Here is a 26,585-nt window from a genome sequence, read left to right on the forward strand (position 1 = left end):
CTATTTGAATAGGACTTCCTGCTCCCTTTTTTCTCTGAGATTAGCAAACAGCTGAAAGGGCCTGATACAATGATCTTCAAAAACAAAGGGCATGGTGCCCTTTCCATAATGTTTGGCACCTAGAATGTGAAAGTCTTTGAAAATGTCCTTTCTGCATGAAATACAGCTCTCATGTGCTTTGAGGTTCAGACTGAGGAAACATAATTCTTTCTTTGTACATGTAATGATTCTAGGTTGAAGTATCATGATGCAAATCATTGTCAATGTTATTGTAAATGTGCAAAGTCAAATCCAGAATATTCATATTGTCAATTTATACTGAAGACATGAATATACTTATTTTTGAGATTCTGTTCTAAGGTTTTATTAGCCACTTCACTTTATAATAATAAAGCAACTAATTAAATTATTTACAAGGTTAACATTAACTCAGTCTCCAAAATTTGCTTGAATTAGAATTTGTGTTTATTTCATATTACTATGTGGATTAAGTACAATCAGATTCCATTATTTTTTACATTTCGTAGACAGGCAAATCTATTTGAGGACAGTTATTTTAAACATTGACATTAATCATAACTCAAAAGAAAAAGGTTTAAAATTCGTAAAACACCTTTTGATTTCAGAGATATATGGTTTTGGTTGATTATATAAGTGTATATTACTTTGCTTATCTTTCATATTAGCAAAATACTTGTATTGGGCATAGTATATTATGTAATGATTGTTAATAATACCAACGGCCATTAAGTGCCTACTGTGAGATTGGTTCTGTACTCTGTGTTTTATATACACTCTCTCATTTAATCCTCATAACTATGTGATATTTAGGTCAATATTATTTTCCTCATTTTACAGATGAGAAAACTGAAACTTTGGGAGGTTAAGTAACTTGCCCACCATTGCGAGTAACTGAAAGAATTGGGATTGAAGTTCAAATCTTTCTGTTTTTATGTTTCTTTAACATGTCACAATACAAAATACCATTATCTTCCTCGAAATGTTGATTTCAACTGAATAACAACAACTATTAGATCTTTCTTTACCTGAGTGATAAACCACATTGTGCTACTTAGTTCACAGCCTGAGGTTGTGTTCTGTGTTCCCACAGGGTTGAATGTAACAACTGTGAGACTGGAGAACAGTGTGGTGCAATTATGCATGGCAATGCTGTCACCTTCTGTGAGCCATATGGTCCAAGAGAATTGGTAAGTATGTGCTATTTATGTACATTATTCCAAATACATTGTCTTTACTGAACTTTTTGCCAACAAAAGGTTTTCCTACCCAATTCCAGTTCAGATAAAAATTTGCAGTATTATTTATGAGTCTATTGCAAATATCTCAAAATTAGGAGCAGTGATTTTATAATTTATTTTCAAATGTAAAAAATAAAGAATGCAGTAATAAAATTGGCAGCATCAATGGATCTCATTAAACATGGTGCATCATTGTGATTATATGCCTTTTTAAAAATATGGGTATGACAGGCCTGACATATGATATATATGACACACATATATTATATATATATATATCATATCTAAATAATTTGTGACTTTATAAGTTCTTGTATAAAGCTTTACTTTTACACTTCTTATTTTCTTCTTGCAAGCCAAAAATATTAGATGAGCAATTTTATCACATTATTTTTAAACTTTGTTTCCTAACCACCTAGGAACTTTAATGAATTTTTTTAAAATGAAAAAGCACACTGAATAAACCAGTTTTTAAAAAATTTTGGTTTATGCCAAACTGTTCAGTAGTAGGTTACTTTAATTTAGATGATTAGATTTTGCTTGCCAAAGGTAAGTCCTTGGATCATATGTAAAATGAAACATGAGCATTCTAAATTGAAAGCAATAAAACCACTAGCCATCAGCATGTGGCTAGTGAGCCTTTTGTTGTCACTTGGTACTTCTTTCTGGCACCAAGACTACCTTCATTCCACATTCTTGAAAAAGGATATAAAAGCAATTGTTGTGTTATACTTCTAGCTCAATTTCTTTGCATCTAATTTTCTTTTTGCAACATCTCTTGTGCTTTGCTTTTCTGCTTTTTGACTTGAGTTTCAATGCCTTTCCTTTTTTCTCCCACATCTTCCTTATGATGGAGTTTTTAGTAACAAAGTTGTGTTTTTCACCCCTCCATCACAGTTATGTTTCCAATTCATTAATTTAAAAAGTGGCCAAAAGACTGGCTTCCACAGAAAAAAGGAGGAAAAAACCTTGCTAGGTAATTAAAAGAAGATTTAGTTATCAAATTGTGAAAGTCAGTTAGTTTTTATAACATGGTTCTTATTTTATGCTGCTTGAATACCCCTTTCATGGCAATAGATAAATTTAATTTATTAAACATACGAGCTTCAGAACATTGATAAATTGAAGAGTTTTTAGTTGAAATTAGAACACAAACAGAATTAATTGGATGCAAATTAAAATAGGTGCTCATAATTCAAGTCTTAACAAGATATTATAATATTCCTGCAGACAAACGTGACTCTGTAGTGAAATTCTTCTTGAAAAAATAGATTTGCTAGTACATCTTAAATAATGTACCATGACTGAATTAATTATCTATAAACCTTAAAACAAAATTAAATTTTTGTCATAGTTAATCAAGCTTAGAATAAATGCCTATTTTAGAATGTTCACCCATTCAGTAATATTTCTGGAAATGCTTCGTAAATTCTTTTTTGTTTCTGATTAATAAGGAATAAACATATCTAAGAATATAATGCCAGAATTCATATTTCTGTAACATAGAAACTGAAGTATCTAGTTTATTTGATCCCATGTAATATATTTAATCCTGAAGGTTTCACTATATCCCGGTTTATTTAGCATTAGAGCTTATACACCCAGTGGGCTAGTTTTGAATTGTGTTATATAATTAATGTGAGATCAGCCTTTCAACTAAAAAGGAAAATATTCAAAATAATTATCTTTATCCAAGAAAGGAAAAAAATACACAGATTTATATTTACGTCATAAGTATTTTCCTAGGATGAATTGTGTTGTAGACTCAAAGGGAGTAGAATGAAGATACATTAACAAAGATAAGGATGACATCTACATTTTACACACTAGCAACTTCTAACTTCCAATAATTTTTATACCATATTGGTGTCCCAGGAGCAGAAATATATATTGTACCCAAGTTGTGTTTACAGAAGAAAGATCAATCGAAAGAAAAGTGATGAATTCAGTGGTCAGTAAACATGCTGTTGTCCACTAAAATTCAAATATTTGCACGGCACTTCAAAACTGAATCCAGTTAAAACAGTTGTGCATGAGAACTGATGAAAGTTATCAGCCCCAAACATCACTTTTTAAAAAAATACACTTTAAAATTTTTCATAAATCCAGTTCTTACTGAAGTTGTGAAACAAAGAACCACCGACCACAGGTGAAGAACCTTAGTAGGTTAATGCTTTATTTTTTAAAATGCCTAAAAGAGCATTTCCATTTTGTGAATTTAGTCAAATGGCTATTTCATTTCAGTAAAACCCAGAGCCAGTGAGAGGCAATACCCGCTTACACATGGGCACACCACGCATTTCTGTTTCCACTGCTGCTCTGCTGTGCAGCCCTCACACGTTTCACTACTTAAGGGAGTCTCCATATTTCAGGGAGTGGCACCTACCTAACTTGATTCATTTTGCTAGTCTGAAATGAAGGTAATGAGGAACTCATTTACCCACTCCTTCTAGAGAAAATGTGCTCTCTCAGAGCTTAAAACAAAAGTAGTCATGTTACTCTTCATTTTTTAAAAATAAAATATTTACTCAATTATTCTCTCATATTTGGAAATGCATTTTAGTTACAAGGAGGAGTTTGGGCTAAAACAGGATTAAACCCAGTAAAAATTTGCAGGGAAGAAGTGTAGAATAAACAGCCTCAGCCTGCAGTGAATTATTCAGATTCATTTATTGAGCATATTAATTTTCTATAATTTTCTATAATTTGGAGTTTATTTGATAATTTAAGAGCAGTGAGATTTGGTAGGGAAAAAGTTCTCTCTCAGACATTCATAGTCGCTATAATATTTATCAAAATCTCTTTAAGAAGTCCTTTAGTTTTCAGAATGTCCCATGTAAAGACTTAATAACTTTGCAGACTGAAATCATATATTTGAACTCAAGAATAATAAATAATTTATAATACTCAAATGTAAATATAGGTGAATAGATTTTATAGGCAATGCTTCACTGTTTTTTTTCTCTTCATCTTTCCTGTTCTTTCTCGTAGCTGACAATTTTACTAATAAACTAAATGGGGAAAGGTAAAAGAATGGGAGTCAACAGTCCTTAGCTTCCCTGGTGAAGAAAAAAATGTAGAATCAATGACTAATCGAAGTCTAGGGTCACCCTCCGTTAGCACATATAATTGAAATTTGGCACTATTTCAAGTGATTTACTGTTTGCTAGCAGAGGTCACAGCTGTGAAACTTGATCACCCAGGTGACACAAGCATCGTTTATTACACCCCCAGCATAAGTATCAAAGACTCTCTGGTCTGTTTAAGGCACTAGCAATAGCAATAGCTGTGGTGCTTTTAACTTATATAATACCATACCATTGTTTCAAAGAACTTATATTCAGGAGTGTTTCATAACTCATCTGGGAATCTACTCAGTTACATAAAATCAGGGGGGGAAAAGAGCATTCATTCAATTTTGTGAAAAATTTTTAAAATTTCCATGTGCCTCTTTGGACTTTAAGATCAAAATTTCCAAGTGGAACACCCATGAGGATAAGTAGTTGAACTTACTTTAAAAGTTATGAGGGAAAAACAAACAGATTTCTTTTAACCTTGCAGGACATTTGGTTCTGTCTAAAACATCCATGAGACATTTGGTTCATAAGACATTTGGTCCACACCAAAGGGTCCTTGAAGTTTGGTCTATCCAAAACATCCATGAGCTTGTTTGGTCCACATCAAATGGTTTGGGCCAGGACCAAATATCAAGGACTTTTTGTAGTGGACCAAATGTCTTTTGGGCATTTTGGACAGCACCAAATGTCTGCTAACCTTTTCTAAAGGAATCTTGAAAAGGAGCTAGTATTTTTGTTATTTAAAGAAAATTCTATTAGTGCATTTTTCCCTAATGACTCTGGTGAGAGGAAGGAAGTAGGAAACAGTTCTGAGCATGGTGGGCCAGCTTTCTCTTAAATAATCTGTGATAATGAGAGATTCACCTGACATCCTGACACCAGTGATTTTTGCTATGGTTAAAATCAATTAGGAGCTGATACCTATACTGATATCTAGACAACTTACAAAATGGGCTGTCTTGCCCTCCCCTCTATTACTTTTTCTGCTTCTTCATGAACTTTAAAGCCACATATTTAAAACACATGCTCAGTCATGTTTCCAAATTGTGTTGTAGAAATGGGAAGTGCAATTCAACTTTTTGATGTTCACATCTCAGCTGAATTCTAGCACTTCAAGAGGCTTGCTCACTGTTTGTCCACGAATTCCCATGGCGATTCATGAACTGGGTATCTCTTGACTCTTCTGGATTGTGAACTCCATCACATGGGGACTAACACAGTGCAGGGACAAGTCTAAGGATGTTATTATGACATTTAAGAAGCCTACTGCTTCTGCCATGTTGAAAACACAGTTATACACTTTTTGTTTTATAAGGTGCAGTCATGGGAGGCATCCCATACCTTACCGTATGGGGTCAGAAACCCAACAAGAGAGTCACTGAAAATGAGAACCTTATTTCTCATCTTACTTAAGCTGGTATGGGTCAAAGTCACTACTCCATAGAATGAATGAATGAATGAACGAACAAAAGAATTAATTAATAAATAAATATATTTTAAAATTTTAATTTATTTAAAATTAAATAAGGTACCATTCCTTTTTTTAAAAGGGGGAAAACTATTTAGGCATGCTTCTTCATGAAACTAAGGGAAAATAATAGAAATGTGTTGGAGGAGTATTTCTAGGCCCATAATTTGATTACTTTTTGGGGGAGTAACAGTTTTACTGAGAAATAATCCTCATATTCTACAATTCATTCATTTAAAGTATACAGTTCAAGGTTTTTACTTTATTCACAAAATTATGCAACCATTACCACAATCATTTTTATAACATTTTCATTATCCCCCAAAGATATCCTGCACCTTCTACCTGTTGTAATTCTATTTATTTTTCAAAATGTTCTTACTCTTCTCATTTGCTCTTAATTTTGGTCCCAATTTTTGTTTGGTCACTTTTTATGATATTCTCTTGGGCCCCAGGTCTGTTGATGAGGACAGAGGGGAGGTGGTAGGGTGAGTGGAGGGGACTGTGTTACGTGCCTGGTAAATTATACTAAGAAAGAGTTTTCGATAGGACCCCGAGAAATGTACCAGCAGTGTCTAAGTGAGGATCTCACAGAGAAATACATCTGTGTTTTGACATGTCGACAGAAGTAAGCTAACCACTGGATAAACATAACCTCTGTTTATGGTTCCTTTCTATCCTTTACACTCTCCCTCCTCCTGAATCTTCTCCTCTTTCTCCTCCTCTCTTTCTATCTCGTCTTATTTTGTTATATTCCTTTTTCTAGATTACCACAGGCCTTAATACAACAACAGCTTCTGTCCTCCAGTTTTCCATTGGTAAGTTTTTTAGCAGTTAAGCAATTTAACTTGGAAGTGTTTGTTTTAATCATAGTGTATAAGCAGGATTATGGTGCCAGATACTTTTAGATTTAGAGAAGAGTAAGTCTTAACACTGCAGTAAATAATTTAGAACATTTTTGAAGTGAAATTAAAAAATTGTAAATACTACATCCTGTTCTCACTTCTCTCGGGCAGCAAGTGGTATTTAAAAATAATCCAAATAATCCGAAACATCTTAAAGGTGGATTTTGAATGTATTGGATTATTACACAGAATTACCTTACTAGTAATGTTTTCCTCAGATTAAGATTGAAATCTGTTAAATTTCCTGCATTCTTACTGAATGGCAGTGAAAAAGATAATTATTGGTGGCTCAGAGAAACCAATTAAGGCTTCATACTTGACATAAATAATCTATGTTTAATTCAGACACAGATAATTTTAAAATGACTGTATCTGGCAGTATTTCTTTTAAGTGCCTTTGTATTAGAGCTAAAAATTTCTACCCAAAGCCTTCAGTAAAATCAGGTATCTTTTGATCAAGTGTTTATAGTTTTGCTGTCTATTATATTATTTTCCATTTGAATTTTCAAAGGTGTATATTAATAAATAACACAAGTTTCCAAAGGGAATGTTCTAGGTAAAGAAAGATGTTGCCTTCTAGATGGGGGCTAGTTTATTGGTCTTGGTCTCATAACATGGAAACCTCCTGGCCTCTCCCCATGACATGCGGACTGCTAGCGGCCATGCCCCTGAGACGGCATCCTCCGCTTTCCACTGTCTTCCCCCTCATATCTTTGGGCATCCCGCATTAGCGAAAGGACTGTTTCCCTCACTAGCCTTCTAGTCCTAACTGCAAATCAGTGCTCTCACAGCCCACTGTGGTTGATTGTGCCTAAGAACAATTTTCTTCAAGTCATGTACTGTAGTTGTCACTTTTTCCTCAGGTTGCCTCCTTTCAGCTTCGGTAAGTAAAAATGTGAACCTGCCTGACTACGGTTTGGACTCTTCTTCTAACATTGATAGCATTACCTATAACAATTTACAAACTATTCAGAAATCCATATGTGGTCATAAGAAAAGCATTGGCAAAAACAAAATAATGAGTTTTTTGGTAAGACGATTTTCTTTGATCTATTAACAAGTGTATCCTAAATTTTCTATAATGAGCATGTAATACTTCTATAATCAGAAAAAAGAGCTCATTTTTAAAAAGTTGTGGTGCTACAAAAACAGATTTTTAAAACTCTAGCATGACAGGCTAGTGTAACTTAGAGGTTCTTAACCGAAACAAATGTGTTTAAATTCATTATGCTATTAATACAAAATATAAGCTAGATTTTTTATTTATCTGTATTCTGAGTATTTATTTGAATATTAATTTCAGATAATATCTTTATGCAATTAAAGAACACAAGAGAATGCTCTTTAAAATATATGCCTCACAATTCTACTATATTTAAATTTTAGTCATGGTAGCAGAGATCCAGCACCAATTAAATTATCCTTCCTTAAAGGAAAAAAAAATTCTATTTTTGTAAATAGTAAAGAGTATACTGTGGAGCTGGCATAGATTCATTTCCTTGCCTTTCAATAGCACCCTACCATGAACAATAGAGCTGATGAAAGAGGGCCAAGAAGGGGTGTTTATCAGAGAATGTAAGGTTTGGTGCCTGAGACCCAAAACCCAGAGCAAGCACCATGCCCAAAGGCTTGAGACTAGACCCAAAAATGTGACTTAGCAAGAATCCTTGATTTCCCCACAAGCCAGAGGGCTGCAGCTCAGCAAGCCAGAGAGTTGCTTGTATTATACAAAGCATGGATTTGAATCCCAGGTTAGAAGACTGGAAGAGTAACCGAATCAGGGAGTTGCAAAAAGATGGATGGATGGATAGATAGATAGTTATGTCAAGTTTATAACTAAAAAATACACTTAGAAATCTTTTTTGAGTGGGAGGTTTAGAATAAAAAGTGAAATTTTAACATGTCATTGTTTGGGAATGAAACAAAATATTTAGTTAAAGAAATTATAATTTACTGCCTAGTGACTTCATTGGGGAATTTGCTTACTGCATTTTGAGAATAAAAATTCTTGGGAACTAAGAAGTATTAAAGTGGCTGAGAAACAATGTAGTGGCAAACCATTAGCTGTATGGTGTTGTATGGTAAATAGGCATAGCGGGCAGAACTTTCCAGAAATGGTTTTGTGTATCTCATGATGAATGCTTGGAGTAGTATTCTTCTGTTTGTATGTATGGTGCGAGGACTAGACTGGGGCACATACACAAATTCCAGAAACGTCATAATTGTGTATATTCATCCTGAGCTTTACAAGCCCCACAATAACCAAAGTAGCAATCGCAGCCAAGTAGCCACTGAATTTATATTCTCTTCAAAAATTATATTGAGTGTGTTATTAAAAAAACACTGTGTGTAGACAGTTCAACATTTATATTTATTTGTGTCTTGTGGAACTTTCCAAATCTATTCAAATAGTGTGGTTAAATATGGTCAGTCAGATTTAGAGTCACTCCTTAAGGAGTCCTCTGGGATGTTAAATGTTCATTGTATATCATGATGATTCAGATGTAATATAGACCATTTTCTAGGGGATTCTGTCATTATTTATGGCCTCAATGATAAGTATGTTCATAACTATGGCTATATAACCACAATTGAATAAATTATTGCCTTGATATTTTTATATTGCTCTTGTAAACATTTTAATTTCATCCCAAGCGTTATCCAAGGTAGTCCCAAGTACCTCAGGGATATGTATAGAGAAATGTCTTGAATTACTAAGGAGTGTCTCAAATAAACTCTATCATGCCCATGTTTAGCACCAATGCTATCCCAGCTCTTTCTAAATACACACACACGTGCACACACACACACACATATAAATATACAGACTATCTTAACCAAATGAATTTTAAAGTTAAAGCATCCTGAAAACACAGTTCTGCAAGTTGAAATGTACCAGGTTATGAACAGCTAAATCATCATGAAAGATGTCCTAAAATATTCTTAGAACAACTTTTCATTTTTCCATTCCAGTGAAAGATCTCATATCCATTTCTGTGCTGAAGCATTGATCTGCTACAATCCTCACTTGATTCATTAGATTCAACTTGTGGAATTTATGGTTGTAAGCTTAAGGACATTTACCCATTTCCTTTAGATTTCCTCTGGGACAGGAAGAAAAATTTGAAAAGATGCCCTTGTAAACCACTATTTTACAGATGCCTCCAAACTCTGTTTTCCCAGGCAGGGTCCTCGGTCCAAGGGAAGTGCTGGTAGTGCTTTGGAGCCATTATTCACTTAACAAAATTTCACTGACTATTTGTTGTCTGCTTAGGCTTTTCTGAGCTAACGTTAACTATGGAAAGACAAAAAAGTGAGAAAACAACATTTTTACAGTGTTTAGTGGTGTGGTAGAAGGCTCTGGATGCATATGGAGCATGAAACATCTAGAGAATTGCCAGACTGTTATAAACATAGATGGACGTGTGTACTGGTCCCCGTGGTGTTAGGTCCTGCAGAGTAGAGCAATTCAGGAAGGCTTCTTAGAGAGGAGAATCCCTGAAAGTCAACAGGATGAGTCAGTGGAAAGGACAAAGTTTTTCCAGTTCAGGAGATAGAGTGACATAAGCAAGGCTTACAATGGGGACGTGAGTGCCCTCCTAGAGCAGGAGGACTGGCTGGGGTTGCTATGAGCAGTGTCACAGTATTTGTGTCCATCTGAAGAGTTAACCTGCATCAGCTGGGAGTTTTAAGTAGGAAATAGAGGTCAGAAAAATGACCTCTTTCTCTCTTGAGCAATAAAGAAATATAATGAAATTAATTCTTAATGTGTGTGTGATCTTTCTTAAGAAAGATCAGTTGTGTTAAGAATGGCTTTGTCCCTTCCTTAATGTAAATCTGCATTGATTCACTCAACAAGAACTTGCCAAGTAGTATGCTTGTTCAATTTAGCCCAGCTCTTTCTTTCAGATTAATAGAATCCATTGGCTAAATGGGGATTGAAAGTAAAGCATTTAAAAACATACATTATGAAGAACGGTTTGCTATGGGAGGTAAATCAGTCTTGTCCCTCATGCTATTCTCAGCCCCTAGCCTAGGGACTCAAAATTAGTAGATGCTCATTAATATTTCTTGCCTGAGTGACAAGTAACTATTACTGAGACATCTGTAATATTATGTAGCCAAGTGCTAAATTGGTATGATGCAGACATTTCACGCCAAGAAATTTGGGGGAGGTGATCTGAGGACCTCAATCAATGGAAAAGATGACCCAGAAGGAAACAGAGAATCACCAATAAACTATGCTTTTAGTGAAGCCAGTAGATGAAAATACATATCCATGTGTTTATCAGTTTGCTATTATTGAACTAGCTAGAATCTTTTATTTGTTCATAATTTATAGAGTTAGTATCTTTTTTCTTTGGTTTTACTTATAAATATCCTAAAGATTTTGGGTTTTGTGGGTATGTGTGCGTGTGTTTTTTATTTATTTATTTTGGCTGTGCTGGGTCTTCGTTGAGGTATGCGGGCTTCTCTAGTTGCGGCGCACGGGCTCTAGAGTGCGCAGGCTCAGTAGTTGTGGCGCACAGCTTTAGTTGCGGTATGTGGGATCTTAGTTCCCTGACCGGGAATCGAACCCGGGCCCCCTGCATTGGAATCGTGGAGTCTTAACCACTGGACCGCTAGGGAAGTCCTGTGTGTTGTTTTTTTTTTTTTTCCCACTGCTTTTTTGTTTGTTTTTAATCACCTCAAGCAGAGGAAAGGCATTATATCATAAATGTTTTATATTTACAGATTAAGATATGAAAATGTCCTTAGGCCTGAATTATTCTCCTTTGTGCTGTACATGCTACAGAGTCTCTGAGATAAATGAGAGCTACTCATTTTGTATTTTGAAAAATAAAAACTAGAAAATTACAAAGTTAGAGGTATTCATTGCTGAATTGGAAGATTGCTTTGTAAAAGAAAAGAGATCTTTCTCAAATAGATGTAATGAATAAAATGCCACTTATAAGAGGTATTATATTGCATTTAGCATGAGGGAAGTTCTTCCCTCAAGCCTGATTCACAGACATCTTAATTACTTAGAACTTGATTCAGTAGAGAAACTGTCCCTCAACTCTTGGAACAGCTAATTCAGAAGGAGGAGAAATTGAGCCCTCTTACATCTTGGTAGGAATTATTGCTCATTTCCTCTGTGAATATCCTGAGATTTATTTCTAAATCAGACTCTCTTTTTTTTTTGAGTCACTTTTCCTTTTTAAGTAAGTAAGACCTTGGGGAATTTATTATGAAGTCGTGAAAAACTCTTTTGAAAACACGGGAATCTCTGAGTATGAGGCTAACAAAATCTCTGGTGACTTGAGCTCAAAACATACATAAATAAAAACAGAAGTTTAGAAAATTTTAATGGTAAAATTAGCTCAACACATGTGCTTTTAAGGTTAAATACATGTTTTATTTGAGTTTAAGATTCTTGGATATAAAAGATATTACAATAAGATTTGTTTATTACTTAATTTTTAGATCTTCAGGAATCTATATTAACACAAAAATTGAAATATTTATATATGGAACACTTCTGGGTTATCTATTTAATAATTAAAGTTTGGAACTGATTTTAATTCAGGTTATCCTTCTTCTTCATCCTGGAGTTGACCTTTTTAGGGAATGTATATTTAAAAGACCAGTTTATATGAACTTTATATATTTTTCAAATCCACCTCACCTCAAGTTCTTAAGTCCTGTCTTACATAATAAAGGGGAATATTCTGAAATATTGTAAGATGCTACTAAGTATAAGGTTCTGGCAAAGATTGTTGAGATTAATTATGTCTTTGGATTATTGAAACTGATAACTAAAGAGTTGTCTTTACGTGAATTAAAATACAGTTTGAAAGATACTGTACCCTTTCTATTTTGAAATATTTATTTCATTGTCACTCATCTTGCAGAGGCTTAAAAATAAATATTAATTCATTCATAAATATGTTTCACTAATATTTATTGAAGGCTGTTCTAGAAGAAGGGATAAAACAGTGAACAATAGGATGAGAAGAAATTGATCATTGATATAGATTAAATGGTCTTTCCTCCATGAAAACTCATCTCATTGCCACACCCTCTTGTCTCTGAATCCCCACTTCCTCTGTATTTATTTTATGATGCCTACTTCACTCTGCGTTGATTTACACTCTGGCCATTTATGCACATCCAATTTCACCCTTTATAGCTTAAATGTTCCGTGAGGACTAAGGAGTGTACAAGTATCCCTCTTTGTATTTAGGGCAGAATTTTACTCACGACTACAACTAAATAAATATGAACTGAATTGAATTCTATTCTTAGGTTAGGAAAGAGATTTAATGAGGTTCCACGTTGGCGCTCAATACTAGACCCTTCTTGACTGCTGAGGCAAGGGAGAGTGCTGAATGAAATCCATGAGCAATATTAAAACCTGGTCTGAGCCAGCAGTTTTCACTTTCTTATCAATCAAGGACTCTTGATCAAGGATTCTTTTATCACAGATCTTTAGGATGTGAATACATCCACTGTAGGGAAAGCAAAATCTAAGAAACTGCCCAGACTTCCAGGAGTTTGTTATCAAATAGGTGGAGGTGGGGGAGGGGAAGTCCACGTGGGAGAAGAAACGGAGGGGTACAGACCACAGAGGAGGGTGAGAGGGCAGCCTGTCGGAAAGTTCAGGAAAGAGGGAGCTCCAAAGGCAGGACTATATCATTTGGGAGGGAGACTGACAAGAGCAGGTGTGGTACCGCCCCAGAGAGTCAGCGTCACAAGGAAGGTTAGAGCGATGGCTCCCTTCAGGGAGATAAGACAGTGGCCATTCCAAGACCTTGAGACCAAGGTCAAAGCCCGAACTGCAACAAGGGTGGTAATGCAGAGTCTCCAGATTGCTGGGGGTGGAGAGGGACGTTACTTAACACCTGCTGCCAAAGGTGGGGATCAGTCCTCCTAGAAAATGAGCCAGGCCTGAGCACTGGGGCTCGGTTTATGGCCTCCACCCCAGGGAACGGAGGGCTGCTCAGCAGGGAACCTGGCAAAGCCTGGCACGTTTTGCATTTGTCTTCCTTGTGTTTTTCTCAACATAAGATCTGATGAAACCTCTATGTTGTGGACTTGGGAGGGAACTTGCAAAGGGCTGGGCACCTGAAATTGGTTGGAAATGACATGGCGTTCCATAAACCAGGAGGGAATTGGTCCCTTTCTCTCTTATAGGAGTGGCAGGAAAAAGGAAAAAATACAAATATTTTGGAAGTGAGGGAATGGGGAATAGGAATGAAAGGGAACAAGGTACAAAGGGGAGGAGGACAGCTGTTCATTTTATATCCTGTGGTCATTGTCCATCTGCCATAAACTGAAAGAAGTCACCTAATGAGGTTTGGGAATTTCAGCCAAGGAAGTGACTAAGGAGCAAAATATTAAGTACAATAAATCACATACTGTCACATTTATTCAGAAGGAAAGGCTTGCAGATCTAATAGCCTGTTTACTAATAAAGTCAGTCAAAACAAAAATTATTACTAGTAGCCTCATTTTAAAAATAAATATAAAACATAAGGGGAAGAAGAGTTGCTTTTAAAACCTGGCTCTTTTTCTATATTTTATGAAAGAGGTTTTTTGAGTTTCATTCAAGGTAGTGTGTTTTTAGCATATGTATAGCATAAATATAGAATATTTGTGAGGATTTTTTTACTGTTACTTTATTTGACCTCTCTTAATCCTTAATATCAGTTTTTAGTAGATGCTTAAAATGGAAATTTTACTTTCATATAATGGTCCTTTTTACAACACTATCCTTGAAATATGTTTCTTCATTTAAAAATATGCTAAATTCCCCCCAAAGGTATTTTCTGGTGGGCAAAACAGAGTTATAGACATAAATTCTGGATTTTCATATTCAAATAATTGCTTAATTGATCTTTTGGGGCAGCCGCAGATTTTGTACATGTTGATTTCTCTAAACCGACAGTTTCTATTAATAAAATAATGATTTATCTCAGCTTCGGTCATCATATTTTACCAAAATTGAATTCACTTGCTCTTGACAGAGTAATTCGAGAATTTCCTCTTGTGTGGAATGGAACTGTTCTTAATTAAAGTAATATCTGTGGGCTCCTTTCAGTCACAATTCCCATCCCTGTCATTTGGGACTGAGAAGCCCCAGGATGCGTCCCGCCTGGGCTGCCACAAAGCATTATCCGATACAGTAACCATTTTTTCCTTCCCTGCCTCTTACCCACAAATCAGACTGCTTCCCTTTTGGCTACAGTGTCTGAACTTCATCAAGGCATGAGCTGCTGTCTCTGTGCCGGCACAGGCCAGGCGCATTGAGCCTGTATTTTATGAGCCTGAAGCAGTGCTGCATGGCAGGATGTGTGGGCAGGGTTAGACGTGGGGACAGCAGCTACTAGAATGCCTCAGAGGAGCCAGGGAGACTGGTGCTCAGCCAAGAACAGCATCCAAGTACTCTGTGGATACCTGAGGTACATGAAGGTAATAGGTAACCAAAACAACTGGCTTCGAAGGGTACACCAGGCAAGAAGCTAACTCACTGCTAGAGGACAAACTTGCTTACAGTGTTTACAGAATTTATAAACTAATGAAACAGATTTATACAGATGTGCCACATTACAAAATAGTATGAACAGGTACATAAAATCTTATCAAGTTTAGGTTTTTCTACTAGAAGAGGAATTAAAAAAACATGAAAACTAAGAAATATATAAAACTGGTTATCCTGGAAATTACAGCATTATCTGCTTAAAACCGGCAGTCACAATCTAGGTCCCGTGCATTAGGTAGTACTTCTAGACTGGCCGTATTATAAAGATTTTGCTCTACTTATGGTAGGTTGTTTTGATGCCATGGTCTGAGAGAGCTAATGCCCTTAGGATTTTTCTGGCAGACTTGGTAATGAAGGAAATAAAAACCTAAGTATAGTATAATCACTGTTGTTACTGGAAAATAAACATGCACAGCTGCCTCCAGTGAAATACCTGAGCAGAAGTTTGTGAAACTATCAAAATATTGATCATCTGTATAATAATGGTCCATGACTTGCTTGTGGCAGAATTACTTAGAAGAAGAAGAATTGCCAGGTAGCAAATAAGCTTTTACTGTGTTTCTCAGTGCTTTTGGATACAATGAACATTTTCTCTATAGTGAGTATTACTGTCCTTAAAAATCTCTCTGGGGGGAAAAAAATATAGATAATTGCCAGAACTGCTTATTATACCAATATCTTCATGTTGCTCATCACATTTTTCACTATATAGAATGAGGCAAGTCCCTTTGTTGAATGCCTTAGCCTACAGTAACACGTAATATCCTCTGGGAGTGACAGTGTCTGGCTTTTAAAAGCTTCTCTAAAAGTTCCCCGTTCATCTCTTTCTCTCTTTCCATTCACTGCAACCTCTAGTTAATGGCCCTGTCCTCCATTTATCTACCTTGAAAAGATGAAAGGATGTGTTGATTCTGCTAAGATTTGCTTCAGTCCTAGCAGGGAGTTCTAAGTAGCCTGATTACATCGATTTCATCACTTTATGATCTTTCTATATCAAATGCTGTTGTTTACACGCGGCTCTGGGCACCCTGCTTGTCTCTGAGGTCTGAGTTTTGAGTAAGGGCAGCAGCAGCACTTGGGTTGCAAGAATCCTCAGCAGGGCTCTGTCCAGACACTCCTCGAGCCTTCAGGATTTATGGGTCCCACTCCACTATCTAGAGGCATGATTTCTGGCAGTGCTTTTCCCCATCTATAAATCTGCGAGATCACTTCTCTCCTTCTGTGGCCCTGTGCCACATTTAAAAAGGCAGCTGGTTTTTCAGGCAGAGCTTTGAGGAAAGAACCTGCTCCCGGCAACCACTACCGAACCCCCAAGAGGCAGTAGCTCCTTCTATTGTTTCTGTTCTGATTTACTTTGAAAAGTCTGGAGCTTTGTGAAGAAGGGCATAACCAAATAAGAATAAAACTACCCTGGGCTTGGGAGACTAAAACCAATTGATTTATCCTTTTACTATAAAAGTAAAAAGAAATAAAGAAATAGAGAGGGCTACTGGAGACACAGGCTCACAGTTCCTAATCTGTAATTCCATATTACAATAAAAAACTCTCGGAAAAACCACAAACCTTTTTTTTTTATATTTATGTGATGGCAAAGCCTCCCATGACCTGAATTCATTTGGCAGCCAGACCTGACTTGAAATGATTTAAGGCTATTTATAATCTTTATTTATACTACTTATGTGAATCTTCATGTATTTCACTGTAGAAATATCAATATGTTTCATTATACGGTATTGCCTCAGACCTTGCTGGGGATGTCGCATAACATATGGTATATGTACCATGTTACCTTTCTGAAATCTGTAAATTAAGTAAAGAAGTAAGTAATTTGGATCCTGAAGTTTATCTTACCTTAAGGGATTATGGACTTGTATGACTGTTATTTTGAGAAAGGGAGTAACTCTTGAATTCTTAATAGAATAAATGACTAATATATCTATTTTTTAAGTAGTCTTGACTTTATACTAAATCAAGCTATTTTTTAAGTTGTTTATTTTTATGGCAACCACCCAAGAGAGATGAGAAGAAAGGAAGAAGTTTATTTGTGAATTTTGGGAAATTTGCTGACTCTGGGAAGTTCCCTAGCGTCTCCTCCGGGCGTGTACATTATGGTTAATGGGCTACTGCACAATGAACAGGTTTTCAGTGTGCTTAATATGGGCTTCCTTGATTAGCACATAATTGGTACTTGTTCATGTGCTTGTGTATTCTTGGCATTATAAACTCTAACAGCCCTTTAAGAGCCTCTCGGCCAGCACTGCACAGAAACACTCCACTTAGTAAATCCTGGAAGGTACAGGTTCTCACTGGCTTTTTTTGAGCTCCTGAGGTTCACTCAGGTGGTCTCCAACGCAGTCCAAAAATGAATGGCATGTTTCTTATGTAAGCAAACAATTACTTACAAGTCATTTCATCCCTCCTAATCTAGTTGTAACGTGATAGTTTCCTTTTAAGAATATTTTAATTGAGCCAGATCTGCCTGAAGTAATAGAGAAGGAAAATAATTTCAAGAATCATATCTTCTCATTCTCTTTTTATTGTTGTCCTGCATTGCAATACATTTGTCACTGGAATGTGCCATGTTAAGCAAAATGGAAAGTGAACCATGTAATCTGGACCTTGGTGCTCCCACGTGAGTTAAGACGTTCGTGAAATGTGCAGGATCACGCTTCAGAGCATGCTCTGTACAGGGGTGGGTCTAGGTTTTGTGGGTCCATGTTTGAACCTTACACAATTTGGGTGAGGGCTAGGTTGTCTTTAAGGAAAAGAATACAAAATTACACATTCAAAATTAGGTACAAATGTGAATATTTATTTAGAATGAGAAAAGAAATCACAACAAATTACAAATCTTTAGAAGTTGACAATACCACAAGCATCACAAAATCCAAAAATATAACATAACGTCTTTGTTAACTACCTGAAATACTCTTTTCCTTACAACTTTTGGGTGCATATTCTTAAACTGCCTCTGCATATGACAATTCTATAATATTTTTATTTAGAGACTAGAAAAATAATTCTGCCTCTAGCTTGGTGGATCAGAGTTTTTTTTTTCATTTATTTAACATCTTACCTTCACAATTCCTTACTGGTATATCATGTACGTTTTTAGGATCATTAGCAAATTGTAAAAATCTCTGTCTTAATTTCTTTCATGTATGAACTACAAGACTTCAGGGCATTTTGACTTCTCTTGCACAGTGACCAATCTTAGCAACTCTGAATTGACGTCACTCACTGAACAGTTTATTCCCACTGTTCTTGAGTCATGATGACATAGGTACTTCATCACAGTGGGTGGTAGGCGTGTTCCTAGAAGCTCTTTCTACGCTGAGGATGACTGCACTGTGGAATAGAAGTGACCTGCATAACTATGTAACTGTATCACACACACATAACATCTCCAACTCAACTTCCCCTTAGCCGGATCCCGAAAGCCGCCATGGCCACTCCAACACCACCTGGCATGAGGGTAACATGGTGAGGCAGTAGTCAAGAAAGGAGGCAGCAGTCTCAATCGGTTGCAAATGTTATAAAACATGGTCATGTGAACACATTGCTAGAGTTCCTCCCAGGGCCTTGGAAGGTGCTCATCCAAGTGCAGAGCCCTGAAGCTTAAGCTTCATGAGCTTCATGGCAAATCCACTTCTGTCTACCCTGTCCACTGTCTACACTAACATGTTAGTGTATATAATTGAACATTATATTTATCGATGTTATACTGATAAAGATGTGTTTACATTCTTATAATAAACTTATTGTCATTTTCACACTTCTTTCATGGGAAAGCCTCAACTTCCCTTCCAAATACCAATCACATCCTATCACCTTCCCTTTATTTAATATTCTATTACTTTTGCCTATCTCAGTGGTCGTATGTAGGAATCATGGAGATTTCTATGCACTGCTCCACCTAGTATTCTGATTCCCTGTAAATAATAGTCATTAATGCAAAATAAGAAAAAAAATTTTTTCAATGTAGATATTTTAAGCCATGTATTTTTTTCATTGAGAACATTTCCATGTCTTTGTGACTCATTTTTGTTGATAAACAACTTTTGTTGTTGATATAAATGGGGAAGGGAAAAGAGCACTGGATTGGGAGTCGGGCCATATCGTCCTTTCTCTGCCAACTGGCCTTGTCGTGTAACCTTGGGGAAGTGGTGGAGCCTGTGTGAACCCCTGACAACTTGTTTGTAAAGTGAGAATGTACATCTTCATGATCTCTTAAATGTCTTCCCATTGTAGTCCTAAATCCTAGAACTGGGTGACAAGAATGAGCTATGAGTTAACCAGGAATACATTTTGTCTGAAAATATGGTTATGATGTTGTCTGTTTTAGTTCAGGGGGGCCCCACAAGAAATATCACAGTAGTTGCCTTTGATACCTTTATTCAACCAATTGTAGCTAATTTATACTTGTAGCCTGTTTTGCCATCAGGGAAAGATATTAAGTAGAGGAACAGAAAAGCAGCATCAGCCAAACCATGCAGTGTTGTTACCCTAACAATTCTCAGCATCGGAGAACAAACGTGCTGCCCCTCTAGCTTTCCCAGAAGAGTGACAGTCTCTGTGCTAGTGGACAGAGGCTATAAATCACCTCCATCTCCTTATCCTGCTGAAAAGAAATGCTACAAAAGAGCCAGTAACAACAAAAATAATAATAATGGTATCATTGCATTTCCAAAAGACTTTCTTCCTAGAGTTTAAAGTGCTTCCTAAATTGCATTCATTCATTCATTCGTTCGTTCATTCAACAACTATTCACTGAACTCCTATTCTGTGTGATGTAGCTCTCAAGGCACTGGGGAGACAGGATTCACAAAACAAAAGCTTTGCCCTGATAGGGCTGACATGCTGATGAATATCAAACAAATGAATGTCAGGGAATAATGAATGCAATGAAGAAAATTAATCAGGGGTCAGCAAATGAGGAGTAGCATTTTGTTGGAGGCAGCCAGGGGGCAGCCGCTGAGGATGTAACCATTGATCAAAGGCTTGAATTGTTTCGGAGGGGTAGCCCGGCAGAAGGAACGGCCAACATAAGAGCCATGTGGACTGCTAACGGGTCACCACACAGCTTATGTAAATGTCAGTTCTAAATGATATTTTACTTCTTAAGTGGGAAAGGCTATTCAAAGTGTATATATTTCCTAGTTTTTTCTGAATGACAGCCAAAGTCAAGAGAAGTGGGACTGAATCACGAGAAAATAACTAGGCTTTTGAGTTCCAATGTACCTCAGAAATAAGAAATATTTTTAATAATTGGTTGACTCATTGATTGATTGATTGACTGTTAGATTGATCATCTTGGCCTGACTCCCTATAAAAAAAGTGGAAAGTTACTTATCTATTGTTTTCTAAATTATACTAAGAATGATACTATTTAAATAGAACAGGGGGGTGGGGGATAAAAGTTGATACCAATTTTAGTTGCAATTTTAAATTGAATAAGTGGTTCAAAGATCAAACCGAGATTACAAAAAAATATTTCTTAGAATCATAGTGACGAGTCTCTCTAACAGTGAAAGGAAGCAACCTTTTAGAAATAAGCTTTGCCATTCTTCTTATTTCTTTATTTTTAAATAAGAAGTACTAGGCACTGTTTTACATTTGTAAATATTAATTGTTTCCTTATAGTAAAATGATTATTTCAGAAACAGATTTACAAGATATTATGGAATGCGTTATTTAGGATACAAATGTGTATTACACTGTTATCTTAAATTTAATCCTGATTGTAATATTATATCAGGTTAATGCTTTCCACATAATTAAAATTTTCTGAGTTGGGAGGTGTTAGGATTTACTTCTTTGGAATACAACTATTCTTTAAAATCTCTTTTAAATGCCTTTCTATAGATTTTTCAAGCAAATGACAAAAAAGTGTTCTTTACAATACCTTTTGTGTTTGTTCTGAGTGCCCAGATAGGAGGTTATCACACTGATCTGGGTGAGAGATGATCTAAGGAGGTGGTGGTGAAGGTAAAATAAAGGCATAGATTCAATAAATTTGCAGGAGGAGGGTCCGCAGATTTGGGTGACTGGCTATGGGGGCAGGGAAAGGAGGGGAATGGGCAGGGAGCCTGCAGAGAAAGTGATGCCCAAGTAAACCTGATATTGAGGCTAGAGGTGGTTCAGTCCTTTAGATTTTACCAAAAAAAGGACCATCTGGCTCAAGTCAGGAGCCTGAGTAGAAGCAGAAGCACAAAAGCCTGTCCCAACATGTTCTGACCATGTGAAAATGAAGCACTGTTTGTCTGTTTTTTTAAAAGTGTGCTTTATGCACCAGAAGGAGTATAGTGAAGTGGTTGAAGGCATGGGTTCTGGTCTACCCAAATCTGAATCCCATTTGGGTCTGGCGTAAATCGCTTAACCTCTCTTTGCCTCCGTGCCCTTACCTATAAAGTGGACATGCACAGAGTAGTACCTCTCTGCTCATAGAAACCTTAATTGTTCTCTTGAGTTACTAGAATTTTTTTCTTCTTTGTGGTACTACTAAAACTTTGATCAGATTTTCTGTTTTCTTTGGATGCTAGGAAGTGCAAAATCAAATTTCCACTCTAGCAATTGTAAAGACCTTATAAAGTTTATTTCATTATACTGATCCCAAAGGGCCTTCTTTTTCTTATCAAGTAGACAACTTTCTTCCCCTCTAACACATTTACGGTGATGCTAACAAACAGGTAGATTACTCATTTGGGTCTCAGTTTTCATCTCCAGGTTGAATTTGCAGCGTTTCCACTAAAGAGCTGGAAAATAACCCCAAACGAAAGAATCGATGGGGGAAAAATGTGCCATAAGTTCTTTGATAAGCAGTAATTCAACTTAATATTTAGCCCATGAACAAATATTTGCTCCTTTTTCTGGGATAAATGAATTTATGAAATGAAACAAAAATACTGAATCATACCTGAAATCTCTTAACGTGGACCAAGATTTGTTGTCTAGGCACTTTTAATGCATTAATGCCTTAATCTTCACAACAGTTCTGTGAAGTGATTGCTATTATTATTCACATTTGACAAATGTAGAAACTAGACACAGAAAAGATAAGTGACTTGTCCAAGGTCATACAGCTAAAAAGTGTCAGAGCCCAGATTGCAAACCTGGCAGCCTGCCCCCACCATTCACTCTCCTAACCCCTACGCATACTTTCTCTCTGGAAGATAACTTATATCAGAGGGAATTTCACTCTAAAAACTGAAGTTTAAAAAATTATATAGAATTATCGGTAATACTAACAAGCATTGAATTTATTATCATATAGAATTCCTTCATATGAGAAAAATAAGATCTATTTAAGGCTATGTGATGATAAGGTTATATGATGATAAGACGTACCTATCATCAAAGATTTTATAACATTACAATTTAGAGTAACATTTTTCTATAAGGTTACAATTTTATTAGGTTTCTTCCTAGACATAAAAGTGGGTTTTCTCCCTTAGAACGGGGTATTAATCTAGTTAAATATTCAAACAGAAACAAAATAAATCAACTTGAAAGGACAAGATAATGTCTTACGATTAAGAAGACATTACGTTCGAGAAACTTGCTTTTTTTTTTAATGCAGTAGAAAATGATTCCTGATGGAGAGGTCAGAACATGTGTCTTGGGGATGATATTCTATGTGGCTTTTGAGTACTTTGTATGACTTTGCAAATTGCTTATTTTTAATTATGCTGGGCCATTATAATAAGACTTTACTAATAAGTAAAATAATTCATCTGGCTATCATTATTCCTCACATTACTTTATCTGGCTGATAAAAATGTACCATAATTACTCATGTGATCTGTCTCTGATATTTTTATTCTAAAAGCAGACTGGATTATGTAACCATCTAAGTCATCTAAGGGCAGTTTCTAATTAACATGGGGGAATTATTGCCCTGTTGACTATACAACAGTACCAAAGTTAATCTGTGGTAAGGATACATAAAGTCCAGATATTCTACAGCACGGCTCTCAGATGCCTTTTCACTTTGACCCAATTCAGGCAAATCGAAAGTCCTTAAGTCCCATCGATCTACAGTTATAGTTCCCCTTTCTAGTATAAATATAACACAGTAAAAACAAAGAAATGGAGAACTTAAAATAAGCAAATTACAGCAAACTTACTTATGATCCAGCCAGAGTTTATTGAGCTTCTATTGTGCACCAGGCACTATTCTGGGTACCAAGGACACAAGTAGTAAACAAGACAGACACAGTTCCTCCTTCAATGGAGCTTGCATTCTAACAGGAGATGGGCAATGAGCAAGTAAACAAGTAAATAAATAAGGTAAATTTAGATAGTGATAAGCACTATGAATTACTTAAAATGGAGTGATAAAATGGAGGGTGATTGGACACTGGGGACTGGAGTTCTTTAGATTGAATGTGCAGGGAAGGCTTCTTTGAGGAGGTGATGTTTGCACAGAACCCCAAGAGAGAAGATGGACCCAGCCAGGGGGTGGTCTGTGGGGAAAGATATGAATGGAATGAGGAGAGAATACAGTATGAGGAAATTGACATAATCAGTGTTGTTGTAGGCAGAGAGAAGGCATGGAAGCCCTGAGATGGAGTGTTCAGGGAGGAGAAAGAAAGTCCACAGTGTCTGGAACACAGTAAACAAGAAGAGTGGTACAAGGGAAGCTCTAAGTCACGGAGGGAGCTCAACCTTTTATTCCTAGTGGGCTGAGAAGCGTTGAGAGGGTTTTAAGTCAGGAATGAATGGCATGATCGCTAAAACAATTTAAAAGACTCCTCTGTTTTTGAAAGACCTCTTACTGCTGAGTGGAGAATGGATTACAGGAGGATAAAAAAGGGAGTAAGAAAACCACCGAGACATGACCCTGACTTGACTAAGGTGGTAGCAGTAGAGAGGGATAGAAGCTGAACAATATTTTGGAGTCAGAACTCCCAGGCTGATGGGTTGGAAGTGGGCAATGAAGCAAAGGGAGGAACCAAAGATGACACCTAGTGCTTTGTTTGAGCATCTGGGGTGGTGTCATTTGAAATGAAAAGGGTATCCTAGATATTTGGGGGGTGGAAAACCAATAATTCTAATTTTGACTTAAAGAGTCTGAGTTGTCCATTAGAGATGGTGAGTAGCAGTTGGATCTATAAGTGTGGATCTAATGGAAAATATAATTCTGGGTATTATCTGTTATAGATATTATTTAAAGCTTCAAAGTAAAAGGAGGCAATGTAGATAAGAGAAGAGAAAGCTACCAAAACAATTTGAGATCAAGAAGGAGAAGGGCAACAAAGGAGACTGAGAGGCGGCAGTCAGTGAAGCAGGAGAAAAATCAAGAAGGTGGTAGAAGATAGAAGAAAGTATCCTAGAAAAAAAGAGGGATACACGGTGACAAATCCTGCTGAGAAGTCAAGTAACCTGAATATGGGGAAATGATCTGTTGATTTGGCAACACGGACTCCCCAGCCACCTAACCAAGAGCAGTTTCAGGGTGGAAGGGAAAGGGAATCGGAGGATGTGACGAAGTGGAGGCAATCACTGGACAGCCCTTCTGAGAAGTCTTGCTATAAAGGGAAACAAAAATAGGATTGGAAGGAACAGAAGTTAGGGGTGTGACATCAAAAAAAACTTTTTTTAAGATGGGAGATGCTTTGTATGTTTCTATGATGTTTGTATGACAATAGGAATGATCCAGGAAACTCATTGGCAGAAATTGGTGATACAAGAGAAAGAGGGGAAATCTTAAAGAACAAGAGAAGATAGGATCTAGACCACATGAGAAGGTTCACCATTGGTAAGAACAGAAACACTTCATCCAGTATAACAGGAGGAAGGCAGAAAACACTGGTGCAGTGGTTGAAAAGATGAGGGCATTACTGTCTGGGTCTCTGTTTTTTTTAACTATACGTGGTGCATTGTTAACCTAATAAGAATGAACTTAGACATATGATTGTATGTTAAAATTCCAAAAATTTAAAAAATAACCCAGTATTTTTATACATAATTTGATAATGCAGAGCAAGTTATTAAAATAGCATAAATTCATAGGCACAAATTCAATAGCACAAATTCAGGACATCATCAATGAAGGGTGGTTTTGTTGCAAGATAGTTTCAAGGCATTATGTAGATATCTGCTTTAGCAGAGGAGTAGAGATGGCTTGTAGTTATATTGCAATGCATATATGTCTTAAGCCATAGGACAAACTGTAAACCGATAATAGACCAGCAATGTTGCTGAAAAAAATATCCATCTTTATGTACTATGGGGTTGACTAAATAATCAATAATAATGTAAATGACAGTTACAGTAAATTAATATAGGTTTATCTTTATCATTTATCAATTTATTTGTCAATTTAAAATCAAGAATTCACAACCAAGACCAACTGGAAACAACATTCATGAGGTACCTTTAACACAAAATATCCTTTCCTCCCCCAAACTGGGGATATTGCAGTAATCCTGGTGTTTGTAGCTCTACACTGGAGCCAGATATCCTAGACTGTTAGATGGGGGTCCTCAGTAAGTTCTAGAAGTTCATCAGTTTTATCTATGAGTATCAAACTTTAGGAACCCTTAATCACTTTGTAGGCTACTTGTATCCTTGATGTGGGTAAAAATGAAAATATATGGAATTTCCTCATTTGTCGGTAAGAACCAAAGAGTTTGAATTTTTAGACCTGCTTAAGTTCATCATGGTTCTCAGGCCATACTTTTATAACCATGGTTCTAAATTATCTTCCCTCCTTCAGCAATTGTTTAAATCCTTGCAAAATTACTACTTTAGAGTGAAGGATTACAATTACATTGGAAGTGATCTGAAGGAGAGAAAATGGATCTGCAAGTGAGAGGAGATTTTGCATTTTTCACTTGGGTTTGTCTTTCCTTTCTGGTTTTAAATATCAGCTTTGGCAATTAAAGATCTTCGATTTAAGAGGGGAAAGAAAGAAGTAGCTGTTGTAGGTGGCACCTGCTCATTATTGTCTCGTCACTGCATCAGAGGTGCTTTGAGGTACGTGATAGCTCTGCACCACCGGATCTGGGAGCAGGGAGTTGGGGGTGGCGTTAGGCACCTGGGCACGTGGACGTAAATTAACTCTTTCCTCCCTTTATCACAGACAGAGTCAAGCAACCCTTGTCAACCTGGGCAAGGGGAAATCTTATTCTGTTGACAGAAGTCTATGTGACAGTGGGGCTGCAATTCAGAAGGGCTTATGTGAAGAAGAAATTCACCCAGTCTATGTGGAACACCTGTATTAGGAGTGGGCATGGAGAATCATTTATTCACTGGCTTGGCACCATTTGGGATAGTAGTTTGATGGGGAGTGGTCCCAGAGGGAGGCAGCTATCTAAAGCCGACTGGTTCTCTTGGGTGGCGCGTCTT

The 26,585-nt window shown here is 36.6% G+C and overlaps 1 protein-coding gene across 3 annotated transcripts in view; it reads left to right on the forward strand.

The window, feature by feature from the left end:
• The window catches only part of RELN (reelin), a 528,909-nt gene that overhangs the window by 275,052 nt on the left and 227,272 nt on the right, over positions 1–26,585 (forward strand). For all 3 annotated transcript variants that reach the window (XM_082473379.1, XM_082473378.1, XM_082473380.1), the window contains exons 7-8: positions 1,112–1,208; positions 6,571–6,622. In XM_082473379.1, coding sequence (XP_082329505.1) covers positions 1,112–1,208; positions 6,571–6,622 — 149 coding nt within the window. The remainder of the gene's footprint in view (positions 1–1,111; positions 1,209–6,570; positions 6,623–26,585) is intronic.

This window comes from Balaenoptera physalus (assembly GCF_965194825.1).
Source record: "Balaenoptera physalus genome assembly, chromosome: 8".
NCBI lineage: Eukaryota > Metazoa > Chordata > Mammalia > Artiodactyla > Balaenopteridae > Balaenoptera > Balaenoptera physalus.